Source organism: Mobula birostris, chromosome 26 (genome assembly GCF_030028105.1).
Source record: "Mobula birostris isolate sMobBir1 chromosome 26, sMobBir1.hap1, whole genome shotgun sequence".
In the NCBI taxonomy this organism is placed as follows: domain Eukaryota; kingdom Metazoa; phylum Chordata; class Chondrichthyes; order Myliobatiformes; family Myliobatidae; genus Mobula; species Mobula birostris.
This window is the reverse complement of record NC_092395.1, coordinates 14,131,219-14,156,306: the sequence shown is the minus strand read 5'-3', so window position 1 is coordinate 14,156,306 and position 25,088 is coordinate 14,131,219. Positions and strand designations below refer to the sequence as shown.

General features: G+C 43.0%; 1 protein-coding gene across 2 annotated transcripts in view; it reads left to right on the top strand.

Annotated features, from left to right (window-relative positions):
* fgf22 (fibroblast growth factor 22) overlaps positions 1-25,088 on the top strand; it is a 167,730-nt gene that overhangs the window by 24,947 nt on the left and 117,695 nt on the right. The window contains exon 2 of one of the 2 annotated variants that reach the window (XM_072243890.1): positions 15,898-16,211. In XM_072243890.1, the coding sequence (XP_072099991.1) occupies positions 15,898-16,211 (314 nt within the window). Of the gene's footprint in view, positions 1-15,661; positions 16,212-25,088 lie in introns of both variants that reach the window. The other variant, XM_072243891.1, reaches the window with a different exon arrangement.

The window sequence follows — 25,088 nt, the reverse complement described above, 5'->3', positions numbered from 1 at the left end:
TGAAAAGTCGGCCATGATGCAGTGGCCGAGCAGACCCGATGGGCCAAATGGCCTTATTCTGCTCCAATATCTATGGTCTAATGGTATTCTAACGGCACAGAGGCACTGCTGCCTCACAAGTCTGGGGACCTGAGCTCAGTCCTGACCTCTGACACTGTCTACTTGGAGTCTGCACTCTCTATTGGGTAGACTTATTTCAATTAAGAAGGTCTTAGGTGTGATTTCTGCAAGGCATTGGCCCAGTAAGTCTCAGACAGAGCATAATGCTGCTATTTCATTTTGTCCAACATCCCGTGGGTGTTGAAAGAAGACTGAATATTCTCCCATCTGTTCCCTATTGGGTAATGTGTCACTGTGACAACAAAACTGGCCATTGTTTTATCACTCTTGTAGACTTGCTAAGCTACATCAAATATCTATAGATAGTAGTAGTCGTAGTAGTAGTAGTCATACTTTATTGATCCCGGGGGAAATTGGTTGTTGAAATAGATGCTGGAAATCTGAAGTTCAAACAGGAAATGGTTGACCAACTCAATAAGCAAGGTAGCACCATTGGAGAAAGCAACCGTGTCCATATTTCTAAAGTTCAAAGTACATTTATTATCAAAGTATGTATACATTATACAACCTTGAGATTCGTCTCCTTACAGGCAGCCACAAAACAAAGAAACCCAAAAGAACCCATTTTAAAATAGGAAGACCGTCAAACACCTTATGTGTAGAGAAAAAAAACCAAATCATGCAAATAATATAACTAAGTAAGTAGCATTGAAATGAACTAAAGTTTTATGAAAGACACAAATTCAGGCATCACTGCAGGAGGAGCAGGCCACAGCTTCAGATCAGTGCAAAGCCGAGTAAACGTCACGAGATCACAGACATGAAGCCAAGCATCACTGCACCCAAAGTTTCCTGATTTGTGATCTGTGGTCACCGATTCATGCTGACACTTCCGCAAACCCACATTCTACGTTTTCATATTCCTCTTTCAGCTGTTCCGTTCTGTCCCTTGATGCTTCTTGTTCGATATAGCAGCACAATGAGGCAGCAACCATTATGATGCCAACCTGTTCATGTGGAGTTGCACATTCTCCCTGTGAGAACTTTGATTTCCTCTCACATCTCAATGCCATACCTGGAGATTAATTAGTTACTGTGAATTATGGCAGGGATATTGATTAGAGTTGATGGACATGTCTGAGAGGACGGCTTACAGGGAAAGTGTGTTGGAAAAGAACCGATGGCATTGCTCTGAGATCTTCCACATATCTGATGGCCAAATGGCATTGTTCTGTGTATGAAGAAAAAATGAGATATGCTTGAGTCTATATTCTATCCATTCTCTGCGTAAAGAAATGTTTCCCCAAGTTCTCTTGGACTTAGTAGTGACCATAGATCCTGCCAGACCGGTTGAGTTCCTCCAACATTTTGTGTGTGTTGCTTTGGATTTCCAGCATCTGCAGAATTTCTTGTGCTTATCATTTGTTGCTCCACTGTGGTCTCTTTGAGGGATGCCGAGCCTGAAGCAGTGTCTATCTTCTCTTTGATGGAAGCTCAGTGACACCCTCTCTTAATGCTCCCCCTCTGTGATCTCTGCTGCCCTCTTCAACCAGGTACTCACCCAGGATTGCTCCAGCTATCCTCCTTCCCCTCCCCCACCTTTTTATTCTGGCATCTTTCCCCTTCCTTTCCAGTCCTGAAGAAGGGTCTCAGCCTGAAATGGGCCCTGGTCAGACCCCACGGAGTACTGTGCTCAATTCTTGTTGCCTCACTACAGGAAGGATGTGGAAACCATAGAAAGGGTGCAGAGGAGATTTACAAGGGACGGGGTTCATATTCTGGAGATGGAAAGAACAACCAGAAGAGACCAGAAGAGAGCCAGGAGAAATGCAGCCATGATTGCCACCACTACCATCACCACTACTACATACACATGTCCCACCTGCAATAGAGCTTGTGGGTCCAGGATGGGACTGTATAGTCATCAAAGATCTCACCATTAAAGGAGTGGACATCATCATCAGATTTCAATGGACAACCAAAGAGAGTGAAGAAGAGGGTGCCTGGATTGGAGAGCATGCCTAATGAGAATAGTTGAGTGAACTCGGCCTTTTCTCCTTGGAACGACAGAGGATGAGGGGTGACCTGATAGAGGTGTACAAGATAATGAGAGGCATTGATCATGTGGGTAGTCAGAGGCTTTTTCACAGGGCTAAAATGACTAGCACGAGAGGGCATTGTTTTAAGATGCTTGGAAATAGGTACAGAGGAGATATCAGGGGTACGTTTTTTTACGCAGAGAGTGGTGAGTGCTTGGAATGGGCTGCTGGCGGCAGCGGTGGAGACGGATACGATAGGGTCTTTTAAGAGACTCCTGGATAGGTACATGGAACTTAGAAAAACAGAGGGCTATGGGTAACCCTAGGTAGTTCTAAGGTAAGGACATGTTCGGCACAGCTCAGTGGGCCGAAGGGCCTGTATTGTGCTGTAGGTTTTCTATGTTTCTATGTCGACTGTTTATTCATCTCCATAGATGTTGCCTGACCAGCTGAGTTCCTCCAGCATTTTGTGTGTGTTGCAGTCACCACATTATGCTTGCAGTTTCTAGATTTTGACTTGTGCACAGCTGCAGACGTTTTCTCCTTCCTAAGTTTAAATACCACAATCAGATCACCACTCAGTTTTTCTGGAGGAAAGGACACAAGCTTGTGAATTATTTCCTGATGGTTAAGATGTCTCCATTCCGATGTCATCATTGTAAGTAAATGTAGCTCAAACTGGATTCATCTGGGGTTTTATCTCAAAAGCAAGTCAAACAGAAATATGATTTTTGCCCAGGTTAGGTCACGCTGGCGATCATTTCCGGGTGAAATTGTGCCCATTGGGAAATGGGTTTGGGCACTTCCATATGTTATTCGCTTGATGGTTTCCTGGCATCAGCTGCCGGCCTAATGACGTCGCAAGCCATGCTCTGCAAGTTTTCTCCATTAATTGGTGTTTTGGGATGTAACCTATAATCTCCAAAGAAAACTGTAGGAACAGAACATGCAGATTCAATGAGGCAACAGTTAGTGACGTGAGACTGGGTGACACGGTGTCATGGCAACAACCTTTCCCTCAGTGTCAGCAAAACATAAGAGCTGGTCATTGACTTCAGGAAGTGGGAGGGATGATGCGCATGCTGCTGTCTACATTAACGATGCTGAGGTTGAGTGGGCTGAGAGTTTCAAATGAACACCACTGACCCTACAAAGAATTCCAAAAATTTATAACCCACAGTATCTCATCATCTCAGTTCAAGACAGTTAACAAACAGTTGTTTGTTTCTTCACTGCACAGGACCTGTCTTACTGTGCAATTCTCCGCAGTGCCACTTTACAAATATTTTTGCCCAATTTCTCAAATTGTTGCTGTGGGTTCTATGGCAATGCAATTATTCAAAGTTTCAAAGTTACGGTTATATAGGATCGTGGCCAGGCCCCACTTGGAGTACTGTGCTCAGTACCGGTCACCTCACTGCAGGAAGGATGTGGAGACTATAGAAAGAGTGCAGAGGAGATTTACAAGGATGTTGCCTGGATTGGGGAGCATGCCTTATGAGAATAGATTGAGTGAACTTGGCCTTTACTCCTTGGAGTGACAGAGGATGAGAGGTGATCTGATAAGATGATAAGAGGCATTGGTTGTGTGGATAGTCAGAGGCTTTTTCCCAGGGCTGGAATGGCTAACGTAAGAGGGCACAGTTTTAAGGTGCTTGGAAGTAGGTACAGAGGAGATGTCAGGGGTAAGTTTTTTACGCAGAAAGTGGTGAGTGTGTGGAATGGGCTGCTGGCGATGCTGGTGGAGGCAGATACAATAGGGTCTTTTAAGAGACTCTTGAATAGGTACATGGAGCTTAGAAAAATAGAGGGTAACCCTAGATAATTTCTAAAATAGATTAGATTAGATTATGGGGACACTCAGTCCTCGTTTATTGTCATTTAGAAATGCATGCATTAAAAAATGATACAATGTTCCTCCAGTATAATATCACAGAAACACAAGACAGATCAAGACTAAAACTGACAAAAACCACATAATTATAACACATAGTTACAACAGGGCAATGCAATACCATAATTTGATAAGAGCAGACCATGGGCACAGTAAAAAAAAGTCTCAAAGTCCCGATAGCCCATCATCTCATGCAGACGGTAGAAGGGAGAAATTCTTCCTGCCATGAGCTTCCAGCGCCGCAAACTTGCCAATGTAGCATCCTGGAAGCATTCAACCACAGTCCGACTCTGAGTCCGTCCGAAAACTTCGAGCCTCCGACCAGCCCTCCGACACCGAGCACCGAGCACCATCTCTGCCGGGTGCTTCGACCCTGCCCAGGCCGCTGAGCAACAAGCAAAGCCAAGGATTCGGGGCCTTCCTTTCCGGAGATTCTGGATCACACAGTAGCAGCAGCAGCAAAACAGGCATTTCAGAAGTTTCACCAGATGTTCCTCCGTGCTCTCACGTCTGTCTCCATCAAATCAGAATTGTGCACAGCTCCCTACTTGACAGATAACAGATATTCATCACTGGAGAGGTTGCGTCGCCATCTTCTCCTCCTCCATTAGTGCATATTCAGCACAGCACTGTGGGCCGAAGGGCCTGTATTGTGCTGTAGGTTTTCTATGTTCTATATTTATTATCTGTATACAGCCTGGAGATTCATTTTCTTGCAGACAGCCGCATAACAAAGAGACACCACACAACAAAAGCCATTAAACACCCAACACGCGAAAAAAGCACAAATCGCGTAAACAGCAAACAGTGATCGAATAACGCACAGAACGTCAAACACCAGACCGCAGTGTCGAAGCACCTCAAGCAAATCACGCAAATATTAAAAAAGAGAAATCAAAGGACACATGGAACGTGAACTGCAGAGTCCCCAAAAGTGGGTCACAACTGCAGAGCGCATTCATGGTGGAGGACATTAAACATCAAATACTCAACATGTTTATCACATCATAAAATGGTAATATCCTATTTCTAGTCGCACACATCTTCTCCTGGCCCCCATGCCTTGCTTGTCATGAGGAGACCCGAGCTATGTACAGATTTCCAGTGATGAAGTAATTGAAGTTACTTGGCTATTCTTTGCTGCTTCTCTTGAAATAAAACTGAATCTGCTTTATTTGCATTCTTATAGCCTGACTAAGCAAAATCTTTCGTGATTTATGTACCCATAGATTCATTATAGCCCAGAAGGAGGCCATTTGGCCAATTGAACTCTTGCCAGCTCTTTGTAGTGCAGTCCAGTCAGACTGATTCCCCTGTTGTTTCTCTTGAGGCCTGCAAATCATTTCCCTCCAGTGCTTGTATAGCTCTTGTTTCCACCACTTTTACAGCCAATGAGTTCTAGATTATAACCACACTCTGAATCAAAATGTTTACCTTTATATCCACACTTTATCACTTGCCCTTCACTTTAAAGTGGCTGTCCATGCTATTTAGTCATTTGCACGCAGTCACCACATTCTTAGCGACAGGAGTGGAACCTTGCACCACCCCTGCTGCTGTAGCCTAGCCACTTCAAGTTTCAAAGTTTTGTGCGTTCAGTGACATTCTTCTGTCGTAATGCATGGTTTTTTGAGATTGTGTCACCTTTCTGTCAGCTTGAACCAGTCTGGCCATTATCCTCTGACCTCTCATTAACAAGTTATTAACAAGGTCAGAGCCGTCTCTATTTCCTGAGGAGACTGAGGTCCTTTAACATCTGCCGGACGATGCTGAGGATGCTCTATGAGTCTGTGGTGGCCAGTGCGATCATGTTTGCTGTTGTGTGCTGGGGCAGCAGGCTGAGGGTAGCGGACACCAACAGAATCAACAAACTCATTCGTAAGGCCAGTGATGTCGTGGGGATGGAACTGGACTCTCTGATGGTGGTGTCTGAAAAGAGGATGCTGTCCAAGTTGCATGTCATCTTGGACAATGTCTCCCATCCACTACATAATGTACTGGTTGGGCACAGGAGTACATTCAACCAGAGACTCATTCCACAGAGATGCAACACAGAGCATCATAGGAAGTCATTCCTGCCTGTGGCCATCAAACTTTACAACTCCTCCCTTGGAGGGTCAGACACCCTGAGCCAATAGGCTGGTCCTGGACTTATTTCCTGGCATAATTTACATATTACTATTTAACTATTTATGGTTTTATTACTATTTAATTATTTATGGTGCAACTGTAACGAAAACCAATTTCCCCCGGGATCAATAAAGTACGACTATGACTATTTTGGCCCAGAGAACTGCCTCTCACTGGATGTGTTTTTTATTTGCTTATCATACCATTCTCTAGAGACTGCTATGTGTGAAAATCCCAGGTGATCAGCAGTTTCTGAGACACTCAAACCACCACGTCTGGCACCAGCAATCATTCCACAGTCAAAGTCACTGAAATCACATTTCTTCCCCATTCTGATGTGTGGTCTGAACAACAACTGAACCTCTTGACCATGCCTGCATGCATTGAGTTTCTGCCACATGATTGGCTGATTAAATATTTGTATTAACGAGCAGGTGTACAAGTTTACCTAATGAAGTTATCACTGAGTGTATTTGTCAAAGGCCTTTTCAAAATCCAAGGATAGCATCAATTCTTAGGCAGTCCATTGGGATTGCAAAAGACTTGCTTCCACACCAGTTCTGTGGTTTCTGAAGTGACTGATAGGGTCGACGTAGGAGCTGCAGGCTTTGCCGTAGGTAAGGCAGGTGGTACTTAATTGGGCAGGTGCTTGGGTAGTCAGGGATGATGTGAAAATCATAAACACAAGAGATCCTGCTGATGCTGAGCGAAGTACACTAAGTTGTGGAGGAAATCAGTAAGTTGGGCGGAGACCTTTCATCAGGGCTCGGTATTCCCCTCTGTAAATGCTGCCTGACTTGCTGAGCCCGTCCTCAACTTTGTGTTTGCTGTGAGAAAGTATTCACCTTCCATTGTTTACTGTGTTTGGGATAAATAGATTCGAGATTTATTTATGTTTTGTTTATTATGATAAGGCACTTCGAGGCCATGCAGCCCGGCAATCCCCTGATTTAATCATGAGACAATTTACAAAGATCAATTAACCTACCATCTGGTATGTCTTTGCACTGTGTGAGGAAACTGGGGTACCGAGAGGGAGAACATACAAACTCCTTACAGGCAGTAGCGGGAATTGAACCCAGGTCGCTGGTACTGTCATGCGTTGTGCTAACCACTATGCGCTGATGCTCTTTTTCCACTTTGTACAGTTCTTTCTCCTGATTTCTACATCTGTGAGGGTGTAGCTTGCTTTCAGGGGCAGCTGGCTAGAACTTCTTACTGTGACAGAATTTGAAGTTCAGTGTCTGTTTGGCAAGTTTAGTATTGGGCATGTTGGCAACTAAGATGTCAATACCAAAGGATGTTGGGCTAGCACAGGGTACCGTCATTGCTTTGTTTGTTCTGGGGGGATCTGGAGGACAGTTTGACTGGTATTTCACAAGTGCTTTGAAATGTCTGCTGTAGAAAACCCTGAAACATTTAAGCAGGTAGGGATCACTGCCACCTTCTCAGCCATGAGCTTTGTGTCAGCTTATAAAGCAGGCCATTACACTGAAGGCAATGACGAATTGTATCATTGATGTTTACCTTCTTGGAGAGGTGGCTCCAAGATTATAGAAAGAGGTCCATCTTTTATAGAGAGCTATCCTTTACGTATATCTATCATTGAAGGTAGTGGTGGTTGCGGATCCATAGTAGTGTTGTGATTAGTGCAACAATATTACACCTCGGGTCATCAGAGTTCAGAGTTCAATTCTGTGCCATCTGTAAGGAGTTTGTACAGTCTTCCTGTAATCACATGAGTTTCCTTTGGGTGCTCCTCTTTCCTCTCACAGTCCAAAGGCTTGCCAGTTATTAGGTTAATTGGTCATTGTCAATTGTCCTGTGACTAGGCTAGCATTATATAGGTGGGTTGCTGGGCAGACTGCTCACTGAGTTGGAAGGACTTGCTGTGGTTTGTATCTCTAAATAAATCAATAAAATTGGGCCAAAACCAACAGAAGAATTTTGTAGATGCTAAAAGCAAAGTCCATATGTATGTATATCTTAGTGGATGTCTGAATGTTGAATGTTTCTGAACATCTGCGTATTGGAGTGGAGGTCGTGCAGTTGAACATTTTCCCATTTTCCTGTAGATTAGTTACACTACAGTGGGAAGCGTGTTGGAAATGGTATGCAGAACTGGGTTAGGAAGGTTTGGAGCTATAATTCTTAAAGCAAATTTGGACATATTGGTTAAAATGAGAGTTTTGTGTTGCAGGAAAAAATAGGAAGTAAATTTCATCAGGCAGACAAATGTGAAAAATGTTCTCCACAGTTATTCCTCATAAACAGACAATGAGGGAAAGAAAACCATGTCTATTGGTTTTTCATTACATTTCTCTTGGTGTTGATGGGCAGAGAAGATCATGTCCTTTACGGAGGAATCGCTCTTCTGAGTTTGGGAGTGCATCTTCCATCATTGTGAGGAGGCGGTCAAAGAGTTGGCAATATCTTTCTCAGTGCCTTTCAGCAAGGATTGCTGTCTGTATTTAGTGTAATCAGATTTATATCGTTCATTGATATGGTCACAATTGCAACATCTCCAGCATGTCCCCTCTTCTCAAATGCGGGTGGTGAGGACACATCCGGAATACTGTGTACCGAATTGGTCTCCCTGCCCTGGAAAGGATATATTTGTGATTATGGGAATGCAGTGAAGATCAACTAGGTTGGTTACTGGAATGACAGATGTTAAGCAGATTGGGCCTGTACTCCTTGGGTCAAAGAAGCATAAGGTATTGGCATGGGCTTTACAGGATAAATATTGTTTCGTTATGTGCCATGTCATTTGATCACAGTCTTTCCTTGACCATGATTGTTCTTGGCAATTTTTTCTACGGAATTGGTTTGTCATTGTTTTCTTCTGGGCAGTGTCTTTACAACGGGTGACCCTGGCCATTGTCAACACTTTTCAGAGATTGTCTGCCTGGCATCAGTGGTCGTATAACCAGAACTTATGCTCACCAGCTACTCATATGACCATGCACCACCTGCACTTATTGGTTTATGTGACCCTGATGGGGGGGGTGGTGGGGGGGGGATGCTAAGCAGATGCTGCACTTTGCCCAAGCTAACAGAGGGAAGGAGCACCTTACGCCTCCGTTGGTAGTGACATGTCTCCACCCTGCCCCCCGAGGATAAATGCTTCCTTTGATTGGGATTCCAGTCTCAAAATAAAGGTCAGCCCTTTCGGACAGGAATGAGAAATAAGATTTAGAAGGTGCTGAATCTTTGGAATTCTCTAGGTGGAAGCTCAGTTGCTGAGAATCTTCAGAACAAACACCAATATAGTTTTGGATATATAGAGAATTAAGTTATCAGGGGGTTGTGCATGAAGATGTCACTGTTAAGCACCAGCCTTGTTTATTAAATGGTGGAGCAGGCATGAGTGCCGAAGGGGCAATGCCAAGTTTCATAGAACATAGAAGAGTACAATGCAGGAACAGGCCATTCGGCCCATAATGTTGTGCTGGACCAGCTAAAAAGCAAATCAAAAACACCCGAACACTAATCCTTCCTACCTACACCATGTCCATATCCCTCCATCTTCCTTACACTCATGTGCCTATCCAAACAATGCCTCCTCAAGTAAAAGCAAACTTGACCATGCCAGTTCCTTGAATTTTAATTTTATGCATATGCATGCCTTGAAGTTTCAGCCTCTTCAGTTAAGACAGAACGCAACTGTTTATCCAGTCATAAGTATAATGATAAACACAAGAAGTCTGATGATGTTGGAAATCCAAAGCAACAGCACCAAATGCTGGAGGATCACAGCAGCTCAGGCAACATCTATGGTAATTAAATTGTTGCTGTTTCAGGCTGCGACCCTTCTTCAGGACTGGAAAAGAAGGGGGAATATGCCAGAATAAAAAGGTGGGGGTAGGGGAAGGTGGGTAGCTGGAAGCTAATTGGTAAAGCCAGGTGGGTTAGAAAGGCAACGATAAATAATTAAAAATAATGATTTCCACTATGACATACCCAGGTCTATTTCTAATAGCATCCCCACTACACATTTCCTTGATATTGCAGAGGCAAAATTATTTTCCAATATTTCCACATCATCCAAATTTGCATCTGCCAGTAACCCCTATCCTAACTCTAATTTTCCTTTTGTTATTTATGTTACTGCTGAATACTTCGCTGTTTCTTCTAAACTCTATTTTCTCTCAATCAGTAAATTACTTGAATTATTGGATATTGATCTCTCATTTAAAAACTGCAGTAATTCAAGTGTTATTGAATACTATAATGGACAAATTATCATAGGATATGATCACATTTGACCTGAACATCCTTTTATTCTCCATAATCTTTCTGGTGCTTTATAAGGAAAATTAAAGACACTGTTCCTATCATCCATTTTGAGGTTTCATGGGTTATTAGGTTAGGGTTAATCCAGTTTGTCAGGGGTTGTGCAGCATGGCTCGACAGCAGGAAGGGCCTACTCCACATTGTATAGCTAAATAAATATATATTCTGTATCATTAGTGAAAAACACTATTTACCTTTGCAACACACACAAAAGGGTCTCAGCCCAAAACGTCGACTCTTAATTAGATGCTGCCTGACCTGCTGATTACCTCCAGCAATTTGTGTGTGTGTTGCTTTGGATCTCCAGCATCTGCAGACTTTTTTGAGTTATGACTATTTACTTTTAATTTTTAGCTTTCCACGTATTAGGAAATAAATTTATTTTTTAGATAAGTGGAGTTTTGATTATTTTTATATACCCTCCTTTGCAAAAGGACGTAAAATGAAGGAAGAGTAGGCCATAAGGCTGCTCGAGCCTGATTCAATAAATCCATGCCTGCTCCCTGTCTTTACATCCACCTTTCCACGAATCCCAATACGTTTGCATTCTCTTGGAGCCCAAAAATTCCTTGATTAGCAAGTATTTGCAAAAATAGAAAATTCCAAAAATTTATAGCCCAGCTCGGCACCTCAGTCCAAGACAGTCAAGCCATTATTTTCAAATATTGCCTATAGTTGTAATGTTGTACCTGGAGAAATATTATCTGCTCAGTCAACTATGTCTCTCAAAATCTTGTTGTGTCCCAATGAGATCATCTCTCATCAAGGTCATATCAAGGACTAAATGTTGGACAACTGAACACACACAGCTTAACTGCTGCACAGGTCAATTTTTTTGTGGTGGTTATACAGGAGCATCGGTGCAGTGGGAAGTTTGTTGTATCTCTGTGGTACATTTTTCACATGAATCTGTCTTTAATTCTTTTAATCTCCAGATTACAGTACAAAAGTCTTCTGCATATATATATGTTTCGCTAGGACACTTAGGACTTTTGTGCAGTATTGTAATGATTTTATGTATTGCACTGTACTGCTGCTACAGGGGAAAAAAAAACAAATTTCAAGACATATGTGAGTGATGATAAACCGGATTCTGATATGGGTCTCTATTGTGGACTGAGAGTGGGAAACAGGCAGAAAGAGGGGAATCATGGTTGGGAAAATGGGAAGGGAGAGGGGAAGGAGCAGGAAGCACTAAAGAGACATTCTGTAGTGATCAATAAACCAATTATTTGGAATCAAATGACCTTGCCTGGTGTCTCAGGGCTGGGTGTGTCTGCACCCACGCCACTCACCCCCCCCCCCACCCCTGGCTTTCTTTCTCTGCCACCCGTCCCACACCTCTCTCATAACCATTCCCAACATCCTTTGCTCCAGCCAGATTTACAAACTCACTCTCTGCTCCACATTGACAAATACAGTACTGTGTAAAAGTCTTAGGCACCCTAGCTATATTATGTGTGCCTAAGACTTTATGCACAGTGCTGTATGTTAGATCGTGAGCTGTTTATCCTCTTCTAATCATTTCTTGATTTGGGTCTTTGAGATCAAGCTCCATCTGTTCAGCCATCAGAGGCCTACACTATTTACCTTGTCCGTAAATGTGTTTCTAAACACAAAATAATGTAACTTTACGGACAAAACCATGTCACTTCAACAGTGATAAAACAAGAGCTAAGATAACTTGGAGTTAACAATTGCAAACTGATTATGGTGTTTTTCTGATCTCTATTGGACAAGAACTGAAGGCATTTGTGGTACTGAGGAACTGCAGCCATGAGACATTGTGCATTTATTTTCAAATTTAAGGCTGAGTCTCAGCAGACCTTATATTAAAACAATAATATGTTGAAATTTATGTTTGAGGAGTCTGTTCTAAAAGTTAAGGTTCAAAAATGGAATCCTGAACTTTTGGAAGTTGCTGGTTGGTTCAAAGTTTAAAAGGACATCAATAACAAAGAGTGCAGAAGATTGACAACCAGAAAGAGGGAGAAGTTCCAAAATAAGTGTTGCCCCTAATAAACAGACACATAATGCAGGAGGAACTCAGCAGGTCGTGGAAGGGAATAAATAGTTGACATTTCAGGCCGAGACCTTTCATCAGCATGGTGATGCAGCTGTTAAAGCTGGTGTCTCATTGCTCCAGTGATCTGGGTTCAATCCTGATACCAGGCGCTGTCCGTGTGGAGTTTGCATGTTCTTTCAGGGAATCCGTGGATTTCTATGGGTGTTTCAATTTCCTCCCACATCCCACAGAGGATGGTAGGTGAAATGACTACGGTATATTTTGCCCCTCGAGTGTATTTGAGTGATAGATTCTGGGAGGATGGCATTGAGGGGAATGCAGGGAAATAAAACAGATGTATATCATGTGTATCAAACCTTGGAATGCAACCTCAGGGTTTGCTCTAGAAAGGTGCCCATTCCAGCACTTCATGGTACGGGAATTGTAAAAGTGTTAAAGCACAGATTCATTGAGTAATCAAATTATATAAGTGGTCCCGTGGGCCATTCACTTGGGAGAATGTCTGTGCTTATAATGCCTCAGCAGGAAAAACACAGTAACACATTTTTTTCCTAGCTCCCACTCTTAAAACATAAATCATCAGCAAACATTTAAGTTGTCGAAAGTATAAACAGGCTGCATTTACACAGGCATGATGCTATGCATCAGTTCTGATTGTATCAAAACTGGTTAAGGAACTAAAGTCAGATTACCAAACCACTGTAATCTCAAACAAACATTGCTGAGTTTAACATTTGATTTCTAGGAACTGACCCTTCTCTAGAAGCTTGGAAATTACAGTCTTGTGACATTACTGTTGAGATGCTTGAAACGATCACATAGTAGTTCTCAGTTTTGTTACAAAGGCTTAAAACTATTCAAATTATATGTGCGGACTGTAACATTAAGACTGAAAAAAGGAAAGAAACTGGATAACATTAAATGATTTCAGGTAGTGAGCTGAAAATCACTTTAGCACTCAAGAAGACTCTGTTTTCAATTGGTGTGGTGATATACTATATGTTTAACAAACACCCTCAATACTCATCACTGAAACTAAAACTACCAATAAATCACATGGGCCATTAGCAAATAGATCATCAACTATGCATTGGGAAAGTGTTAGATTAGGAGCAGTTAAAATCTTGTGTTACAGATGTTAAACTTTAAAAATGCTAATTTTATCTGTCTTTTCAACTTTTGGTAACTCTTATTTATTGTGATGGACAAGCCAAAAAGGACTGTCAGATTTTTCTTTTAATGGGGAAAGAATGTGTGTTCTTGGAAGTGAGTGAGGCATGAATATATTTGTTGGAGGTAAAGGTCTCCGTTCCCTCTGACTACACAGGGACTGACAGAAGAGCCATCCAGCAGTGCATGGCTAAAATGGCTGCTCCACGACAGTGTGGCTGCAAGTCGGAGCCCCAGCTGTGGGTGCCACTTGAGCCTGTCAGCCGATATGTTTGATGAGGTTCATCACTTCTTAGACTGGCTATTTGATGGGTAAGTCCTCCCTTGAAAAGCCACAGCGTCAAAGGAACTATAAAACTCAAAAAAAAAACAGGCTTTCCTCGCCACTTACTGATTGAAAACACGGGAAGCTTAAGTGGTTATGTGGGAAAAGTGGGGGAAGGGAAGGAGTCAAAAAATACTCAAATTGAGTAAGGTTTCTGTGCTACATCCGTGACTCTCAAATGTCACTGGTCTGAAAGAGTTAATGTTTCCTCTGGACAAACTATATCAAACATACCCTGGTATGGTGCAGTTCAGTTCCACAAATCCTGTACCCTGCCAGTTGACCACACTCCTCCAACAGAGAAGGCAACCTTGAGTCAGTGCTGGCATTCAAAGTTGCAAGCATTTTGGGTCATGTTGCAGATGGCAGGCCTACTGGAGAACTTCAGCTTAAAGAATCCTCTTATAAATACGTCTGCCCTATTGAGAACGAAAATGTTTTCTTCAATCAATTCTTCCGTTTGCACATTAGTTCACCACTGAGGCATTACCCTATTTGTTAATTATTCTAACACAGCCATGAATGTGTTTATTTTAAGTCAGTGCTTCACCTGAAGAAACCAAAGCTACTTGGTTATATAAAAAAATAATTGAACTCTTGTGATGTGCAAGAGAGACTCAGTTTACAAAAGAGTAAAATAGTTTAAGTTGTTTGTTCCTTTGCTATTCTGTTGTGATGCTTAAAGCAAGGTAGATTAGAGAAGACAAGAGATAATTTCTTCTTTAAATACGGGTAATAGGATTGATTGGCATCGGAAGGGGCACACAACTATATCCGCACACACTGTACTGTGACTCCCTAAAGGACATCAGCCACTTATTAAACTGCTATTGATTCGTTCAAGATCTTTGGAAGACAGGGATAAAGTGGTAATAATTCAACATTGAAATCTGAGTTTTTGCTTCTAAAGAAATGTCTGCAATACTAAGCAACTTTTTAGAAAGTGCACGGATCTACACTTTCTCAGCAGTGAAAAGACACGATGGAATCGTAACTTCTGAACACTACCATGTTGCCCAGAAATACCTTTATGCTGTTCTTCAGTTGTATTGTTCAAATAACAGAGTGAGGCATTACAGATGAGCGTTTTATCACTGATACACCCCCTTCCAATAGGCAAAAATCAAGAACTCAAGAGTATCAATAAATGATCGTGCCCATTGAAGAATTCTTTGCAATAATGTAAGAAACGATGAATGGATTTTTAAACACTAGGTAATCCCCTTAGAACTGACTTATAACTTTTCTGTTCCACATCGGGAGGAACTGATTTGTTATTGTTTAGAAATGCAAGATATGATTGCAATGAGATATGGAAGGAAGCTATATAATGCCAATAAATTTGATAGCACATAGGTGAGCTGTTAACTATAACTACTGCAAGCTGTTCGCAGCTCAGAAAAGTGACTTGAGTCAATGCCCAACCCTCCTGATGACATATCTATCACCAGGCGACAAACTACTGGCTGTTAGGACAAAAAAAAAACATCCTCCTATCTGAAAAGAGCCAACCCATTCTCAGCTGTCAGTTGAATGGTAAGCAGATGACAGGCTGCTTGCGATTTGTAGTGTCTGAAGCATTGATGAAAACACAACCATTCCTTTCCACCGCTGCAGCCTCTCAGGGCTCTCCTTTTTAACGAGGCAAATTTAGAAGAATTCAGAAACTCAGGACTGAAGTTTTTTTTTCCCATTTTCTTTCTTCCCTGTACAAATTACAGCTAGCTCCAGTGAAGAAGGAATCTACACACCCAGTTAAAATCTGCACAGTTGTCTTTACGGAATTTCTGAGAGTCAGTTGGACTGATGCTTCAGGTGTGACTAGGTCATGGATGTAACAGTTTCGGGGCAACTCAGACACACTAGTGGCAAGCGTGTTGTGAAGAGAAGTCTTCGTGAGAACCTCTCACTTTGCCCAGGTGAATTCATTGCCGCTTCAGTATGCATCTTTTCCTAGATCCCACTCCAGGAGCATTACTACAATGTGGAAATGGATGCTGACCGGAGATGCCTCTCCCTTGCCTCATCTTGCTTGCTTCCTTGTCTTAACCCTGGCCTGGTCCGTGTCTGCCAGCTGCCGTGGCGAGTCCGAAGATGCGCTGACGCTGGATGGTACAAATTGCTCCTCGAGCCTGGAGCGCCACACGCGCAGCTACAACCATTTGCAGGGTGATGTGCGGTGGCGGAGACTCTATTCCGCCACTAAGTACTTCCTCAAGATTGACAGAACAGGGAAGGTAAATGGGACCAGAAAGAAGAACTGTCTGAACAGTGAGTAATCAAACTTTTAATATCTGTGATTTTAAAATGATCTATAGAGCTAGGTGAGGGGTGGGAGGAATTAGTAAAGCAGAAATAATTACCTCACAACTAATATCAAGTGATCCATTTAAGTATTGGTGGGGCAGAAATAGTTATCTTACAGCTATTTTTTTAAATATACAGGATGCCCGATGCAACAAGGAGGATGAAGTTTCATTCATTTGACAGGTCATTATAATAGTACGTTTGAATGAGGATAATTGGGATTTCACACTATCTAGGTAGCATTTTCCAGTCTGTGCAGGGAAGTATTATTTTTGCGAATTTGCATGTACGTCGGTGAAGAAAGTCTTCTAATCTCATCATTTCCCAACCTGGGAAAATCCAACTAATTCTGAGATCTTAGGGAAAATGTAGCCTAATAATATAGCAATAGTTTTCTCAGCTTCGTAATAGAGGAATATTAAAATGCTTAGCAAAATGTTGTTGGTAACTATTGTACAGTATGTGTAATAATGGGTCCGGAGTTTTCTCAGCTTCATTCTGCAGCAATATTAAAATGCTTACTACAACATTGGAGAGAAGTAAAGTCGATTAATCTATATCTGCGTGGATCTCTGCATTTTCACTTAAATTGCCATTACAATGAGCTGATGCATGCAACACATGGTTTACAATCCAAGTCAGCAGAGTTATCATTTAGCATTTGAAATATAATTCTGGTTTTAAAGGTGCAAACACTTAGTGATATTGAATGGTGATATTAATACCGATCCTTATCTTGCATCCACATACTGAGTGGCAATTGTGCAGAAATTCCCAAAGCAGCATTAAGTTTAATTCATCACACGTTGCCCGCTGTTTCTTTTACATACTTTCAGTCCTTTGTTCATTTGCTAAAAACTTGTACAAGACATTTAAATGAATCTCTGTTTTATGTCCACTCAGGACAGTGCACAGATGTTACATGTTATTGACTGCGTAAAAAAAAGACACTAGTCAGGGATGCTCATGAAAAATGCAGCGATAGGGGTTTGAGGGCATTGATACAGTGGTCTTAAATAGAGATGAGCAAAAGCTTCCGTTTGTGAATGCTCCTTTAAAATTTGGTACTTAATGTGATTTTGGACCGGTGTTCTGGTGACAGATCCCATCACATTTCTGCATTTAACTAATCATAGCCAGTGCAAGTTTATAATCTACAATTTTATCTGTATTTTGAATATGCCCCTGGTTCCTTGTTAGTTTAGTTTCCTACCACTACATCCCACACCCCTCCCCCAGCACCACACACTATCCTTGGGCACTATTAAACTCAATAAACAGTGCCTTAGAGGTGTGAGAGAGTGAACTGGGTGAATCACCTGCCAATTTTCACATCCTGTGGGAAGTGCCTCTGCTCTGTGGGGTGTCTCCTCCCGCTGACTCAAGCTGAAGACCAGGTCTTCATCACGTTAGGAAATTGCAAGGCAGAAGCCCACGGGCTCTGCTGTTCCACTGTGCACAACGTTTGGTCGATCTATAAACGCTTCACTAAGCCTTGGAGTGAATTTAACCTCTTCTTATCCGGGTCACAGTAGGGAAGACCTCAGCTTACCGCACTGATGAAAGGGGAAAGATAGTCAGGGACTTGAAGTATGTGCCTTCCATGGATAGATTGGAGAGGTGACAGAGATGTTTCCTGTTAGTTAAAGGAGATGATTAAGAATAGGGCAAAGCCACTGGGAACAGAATTGCGGAAAAAAATGACCAGTTTCTTCAGACACTTTTTTGGGTGGTGTCTTGTTAAAAACACAGCCATGAGAGGTCAGTCTCATTACTTTGTTTAGTCTCCCAGCAACTAGTGAAACTGAATTGAACGCTCTATCATGAGATATTTAAACTACAGTAAACTATATTGTATAAGTTGCACAATAACGTAAATGAAATCAGAGCCTTGAAACCGCCCAGTTAATACTGCCCACTGGATAGGAGCAGTGCTTTTCAGCGTGGACGTTATGTCGGTCTTCCCTCTAAACTGACAGCAGAAATATCAAACTTGAACCCATCTGGTAAACTTGAGTATTGGCTCCGTGTCCATTTTCCCATCATTTTACCTGACTAGAGAAGGCGATAGTCTTTTAAATGAAGAATTCAAGCTGTAGTTTCGTCTGGCAGAGGTGGAGTTGATACTGTGGCCAAGCTGTGACTCAGTGATTCACCCTTCCTGGCATTGACCTCTGGTTTTATCTTCTCCGATGTTACTCAGAGGTTGGAATTGTTAACACTTGTGTGTAATTAATCTATGCTTAAGATTTTCCACTCAGATTTCAGAATGGGTCAGCATGCAGCTCCCCTTGAAGTTTATATTTACATATAGAAAGGAACAGATAAAAAAGATTTGTATTTATATGGCGCCTTTTATGGTTAGGATATTCTAAAATACTTTGCAACCAGCGAACTTCTACTGAAGTGAAGTCACTAACGTATTATGCAAAAAAAAATTGCCCACAATTTGCTGGAAGCTCAGTGTGAAAAGGACCAGAGAATCTACTCCGTATAAGACTGGGGGTTAAATATTGACTAGAGAGAACAGTAACCACCCTTCTCTTCTTTGATATTGCATCAAGTGATATTTTACATCCACATGGGGCCCCAGTTTAATGTCTTGACCGAAACGCAGCCCTTCTGACAGTGCAATACTACAGGAACGGTCTAAATTTTTGTGTTTTTTTCCTCTGAAGCGCAATGTGACCCAAGAGACAAGAATACCACTGAGATGTTGTAGCAACTCTAAACTACTATATTTAGTGGGTGTTACTGTTTGAACATTAGACTTTGTATACAACATCTCAGAAGCAGGTTCCTACCTATGTCTAAGCAACAACAGATCTCTTGAAGCAGAAAAATCAGCCGCTTATGTATTTTATGCAGTGTTCTTTTTAAACAAGAACAGAGAGTAAAGAAGCATCATATTACAGTCGGCCTTCTGTATCTGAGGGGGTTTGGTTCCGGGACCCCACCCCCTCCCCCCCCTGCGGATACCAAATTCCGCAGGTGCTCAAGTCCCGTATATAAAATGGCGTAGTATTTGCATGTAACCTACACATATCCTCCCGTATACTTTAAATCATCTCTAGATTACTTATAATACCTAATACAATGTTAATGCTTTGTAAATAGTTGTTATACTGCATTGTTTAGGGAATAACGACGAAAAGAAAGTCGTCAATTCAAATCACTTTTTATTGTCATTTCGACCATAACTGCTGGTATTGAGGAGTCTGATGGCTTGGGGGAAGAAACTGTTACATAGTCTAGTCGTGAGAGTCCGAATGCTTCGGTGCCTTTTGCCAGATGGCAGGAGGGAGAAGGGTTTGTATGAGGGGTGCTTCATAATGCTGTTTGCTTTACGGATGCAACGTGCGGTGTAAAAGTCTGTAAAGGCGGGAAGAGAGACCCCGATGATCTTCTCAGCTGACCTCATTATCCGCTGCAGGGTCTTGTGATCCGAGATGGTGCAATTTCTGAACCAGGCAGTGATGCAGCTGCTCAGGATGCTCTCAATACAACCTCTGTGGAATGTGGTGAGGATGGGGGGGTGGGAGATGGACTTTTCTCAGCCTTTGCTGAAAGTAGAGACACAGTTGGGCTTTCTTTGCTATGGAGCTGGTGTTGAGGGACCAGGTGAGATTCTCCGCCAGGTGAACACTAAGAAATTTGGTGCTGTTAACGATCTCTACGGAGGAGTCGTCGATGTTTGGTGGAGAGTGGTCGCTCCGTGTCCTCCTGAAGTCAACAACCATCTCTTTTGTTTTGTTCACATTCAGAGACAGGTTGTTGGCTCTGCACCAGTCTGTTAGCTGCTGCACCTCCTCTCTGTATGCTGACTCATCGATCTTGCTGATGAGACCCACCATGGTCGTGTCATCGGTGAACTTCATGATATGGTTTGAGCTGTGTGTTGCAGCACAGTCTTGGGTCAGCAGAGTGAACAGCAGTGGACTGAGCACACAGCCCTGGGGAGCCCCTGTGCTCTGTGATGGTGTTGGAGATGCTGCTTCCAATCCGGACTGACTGAGGTCTCGCAGTCAGGAAGTCTAGGATCCAGTTGCAGAGGGAGGTGTTCAGGCCCAGTAGGCTCAGCTTTCCAATCAGATTCTGAGGAATGATTGTGTTGAATACTGAACTGAAGTCTATGAATGGCATTCGAACGTACGTGTCTTTTTTGTCCAGGTGGGTTAGGGCCAGGTGGAGGGTGATGGCAATGGCGTTGTCTGTTGAACGGTTGGGATAGTACACGAACTGCAATGGGTCCAGTGAGAGGGGCAGCGGGGTCTTGTTGTGCCTCGTGACAAGCCTCTCGAAACATTTCATGACGATAGATGTAAGTGCAATGGGATGGTAGTTGTTGAGGCAGGACACTGAAGATTTATTCGGCACGGGGACGATGGTGGTGGCCTTGAAGGACGTAGGAATGACAGCGCTGCTCAGGGAGATGTTGAATATGGCAGTGAGAATCTCTGCTAGCTGGTCTGGACATCCTCTAAGCAGCCTGCCAGGAATATTGTCTGGTCCAGCAGCCTTCCGTGGGTTGATCCTGCACAGGGTTCTCCTCACATCAGCTATGGTAAGACACAGCACCTGGTCATTTGGAGGAGGGGTGGTCTTCCTCACCGCCACGTCATTTTACACCTCAAAACTAGCGTAGCAGTTGTTCAACGCATCTGGGAGGGAGGCATCACCAGCACAGGCAGGTGGTGATGTCTTGTAGTTGGTGATGTCCTGAATGCCCTTCCACATGCGCCACGTGTCATCGCTGTCCTGGAAGTGGCTATGGATTCACTCGGTGTGTGCAAACTTTGCCACTCTGATGGCCCGGGGCAATTTGACCCTCGCTGTTGTTAGGGCTGCCTTGTTACCTGCTCTGAAGGCGGAGTCACGGGTCCTCAGTAGTGCACGTACCTCTGCGGTCATCCATAGCTTCTGGTTAGCGTGTGTAGTGATGGTCTTGGCATGTGGCCAAGTGGTTAAGGTGTTCGTCTAATGATTTGAAGGTCGCTAGTTCGAGCCTTGGCTGAGGTAGCGTGTGTGTCCTTGAGCAGAGCAATGCGACGACACTGGTGCCAAGCTGTATGGGTCCTAATGCCCTTCCCTTGGACAACATCGGTGGCGTGGAGAGGGGAGACTTGCAGCATGGGCAACTGCTGGTCTTCCATACAACCTTGCCCAGGCCTGCACCCTGGAAACCTTCCAAGGCGCAAATCCATGATCTCAAGAGACTATATATATGGGATGCCTATATATATATAGATGGTCTTGGCCGCAGTGACATCATCGATGCACTTGCTGATGTAGCTAGTCACTGATGCCATGTACTCCTCTAAGTTGGTAGAGTTGCCATCAGTTACAACCTCCCTGAACATGTGCCAGTCAGTGTGCTCAAAGTGGTCTTGAAGAGCAGAGATGGCTCCTGCTAGCCAGGTTTTCACCAGCTTCTGAACTGGTCTGGAGCGCCTGGGATTAGCATATCGGAGAGGTGGTCTGAGTAACCGAGGTGGGGGTGAGGCTCCGCCTGGTACGCGGTACATGTTCAGTACAGACGCAACCATCGTAGCTCTTCTGGGAACGCTGATGCTGCCTTGGCATCAGCCGATGCTGATTCTCCTGTGATCTTTAAGTTCTTGAGGCTGTAGCGCTTTACGTAGCTAGCCAGCCATCCCTCACTAGCCTTAAACTCCTTCCTCGCGCTCACAACACAAGTAGTGAACGAACGAGACTGAGGTGAACGATGCTCAAACAACGAGTGCTGGAGAGAGAACTTCCAGGTTTTCTTTCGATCCCGATCCGCGGTTGGTTGAATCCGTGGATGCAGAACCCACGGATACGGAGGGCCGACTGTATTTATTATTTTGGGTTGTAAGTGATAATTACTTCTACTCTGGTGCAAATACCAACACGCGTGGCATATGCAACACACACAAAGTGCTGGTGGAACTCAGCAGGTCAGGCAGTATCTATGGGGGAGAATAAACTGGCAATGTTTAGGGCCGAGACCCTTCATTGGGACTGGAAAGGAAGAGTGAAAGAAGCCAGAATAAGAAGTTGGGGCGGGGTATGGGATGAGAGGGAGTACAAGCTGGCAGGAGACAGGTGAAGCCAGGTGTGGGGGAGGTGTGCGGTAGATGCATGGGTACGGAGGGAGGGGATGAAAAATGAACTTGGGAGATGATAGGTAGAAGAGTTGAAGGGTTGAAGAAGAAGAAATCCGATAGGAAAGGATAGTGGACCTTGGAAGAAAGGGAAGGAGGAGGGGCATCAGAAGGAGGTGATGGGCAGAAGATGAGAAGAGAGGGGATCGGAGGAGAAAAGAGAGAGAAGGGGAGAGAAATTACCAGATGTTTTAGAGGCTGACGTTCATACCATGAGGTAGGTTGTGTATGCTATGGGTTTCAGAACACATCTGTCCTGTCTCAAAGATATGGACAGAACAAGGACGTAGTCCAGATAAAAAGAGGAGCATGTTGATGTATCAGTTGGTAGATGTACTTCCAATTATAGAATTGAATCATAGACATTGGGAGAGTCACAGCTCAAATCCCTCTTCTAATACATATTTGATTGATCTCTAGAAGGTAATTTCAAGTTCAAGTTTATTGTCATTCAACCATACACAGCTAAGCGAAACACCGTTCCCCCAGGGACTAAGTAGCAAAATGCAGTGCATACAGTCACACACAGCACACAGTACATATAGTAATGATAGCGCATACAGTCACAAAATAATATTAGCACAAGTCCCTGAGTGTCATGGCCTGTAGATTGATGGTGCATGGGATGTTGTCCTGGAGCCACGTCTCCACAAAAACAAGTATGCAGCAGTTCTTCATCTCCTCAAAGTCCTAATGAACTATAGCTGCTGGTGTGCCTTCTTTGTAATTCATCAATGTAACAGGTCCAGGATCGATCTCCAGAGACACTGATACCCGGGAATTTAAAGCTGCTCATCCTTCTCACTATTGACCCCTCGATGTGCTTGACACCCTGGTTCGGAGAAACGTTGTCTCGTTTCTATATACATTATATACATGTATATACTTAAATAACAATACCCTTGACTTGACTTGATACATAACACAGGTGTGGCATCCACTTACAAAGCTAAAGTTTTAGGTGTCCAAAATAATTTGAGATGAACAGGCTGGCAAGCTTTGGCAACAGCATCTCCAGCCTCAGCTCCCGTCTACCACTTAACGTATTTTTGATCAATTCAAAATTGAGGACAGGTCTGTTCAAGAGTGGCTTATTTGGCAATGGAAACAAAGGAAATGTATCACATCGTGCTATTTAAACTGCTGCAGAAGTAATTACTGACAATGACGCTATCAATTTTTGAGTATATCATTTACAGTTTACTTGAAATGGGTAATTTCATGACTATAGTCATGAATTTATGAGTATCATGAAAACATTACATCTACTATCTGTATTACTTTTTCTTTTCGTCCTTTACACTAGTTGAGGCAGCATGTGAATTTTAAAATGTTCTCTACTGGCTTACTGTCTATGCAATAAAAGGCAACGAGGATGACATTTGTTTTAAACTAGTCTCTGCAGCATTTTCTTGCTAAACAAATTCCCTCTATCCTGCAGGTGCAATTATAGTTAAAGAGCCATGATTTTACCTAGATACAAAGAAGTAGGATGGCGAGGTGGAGATATGTCTCTAATAAAGGAGGAGTAAGGTGCTCCTTCCCCCCACTGGCCTACAGTCACCCTTGGGCAAGGTGGAGGACCTGCTTAGTCCCTTGATCAGGGTCATGTGAAGCCATGGGAGCAGGTGGTGGATGGTCGTATGAGCAGCTGGTGCATATCACAAATCCTGGTTATGCGACCACTGATGCCAGGCAGTCAATCCCTGAAGAGTATTGATAATGGTTGGGGTCACCCGTCTTGCAAAGACACTGCCCAGAAAAAGACAATGGTAAACCACTTTTGAAGAAAAATTTGTCAAGAACAATCACAGTCATGGAAAGACCATAATTGGCCATGTCATACAACACAGTACATAACGAGCGAACAAAAAATCACCATTCCAACACATTCACTTTTAAATGAGTGTGTACCACACAGTGGACTTCACCATTAAGCAAGAACACTATGATTCATCTTTTCTAGCTTCTTCCCCCTTCCTTTCCTGACCTGATGAAGGGTCTTGGCCAAAAGCAAATTATTACCTTTTATCCACCCAAAAAAATGGTCACAATTACATATTACCACCCATGGTCCTTTTAGAATAGTTTTGAAAACTAGTTGCTATGGTAATCCAGGAATTACGGCAAGCCAGCAAGCCAGCTTGTCCATAACACAGTCCCACTAATCACAATACCATAGATGCTGCCTGACTTGCTGAGTTCCTCTAGCATTTTGTGTATATTGCTCTGAGTTTCCAGCATCTGCAGAACCGCTTGTGTTTTTTCAAACATTATCTAATTATTCTCGAATATATAGCAATTCTTAGCTAACCTATTAGGCTCATAGAGTGCTACAGCATGGAAACAGGCCCCTTGTCCCAATTCACCCATGCTGGCAAAAATGTCCATCTAAGATAATCACATCACAAACAAGAGAAAATCTGCAGACGTTGGAAATCCAAGCAACACACACAAAATTCTGGAGGAACTCAGCAGGCCAGGCTATATTTTGCCTGGCCTGCTGAGTTCCTCCAATGTTTATGTGTGTTGCTAGATAATCACATGCCTGCATTTGACCTGTATCCCTCTAAAACATTCCTGTCTAAGTACCTCCAAATGTCTTTTAAATTACATCATGGAATAAAGTTATATGTATCTTGATGTTTATTGGGGTTTAGTTAAAAAAAACCTACTCAATCATTATATTCTTATG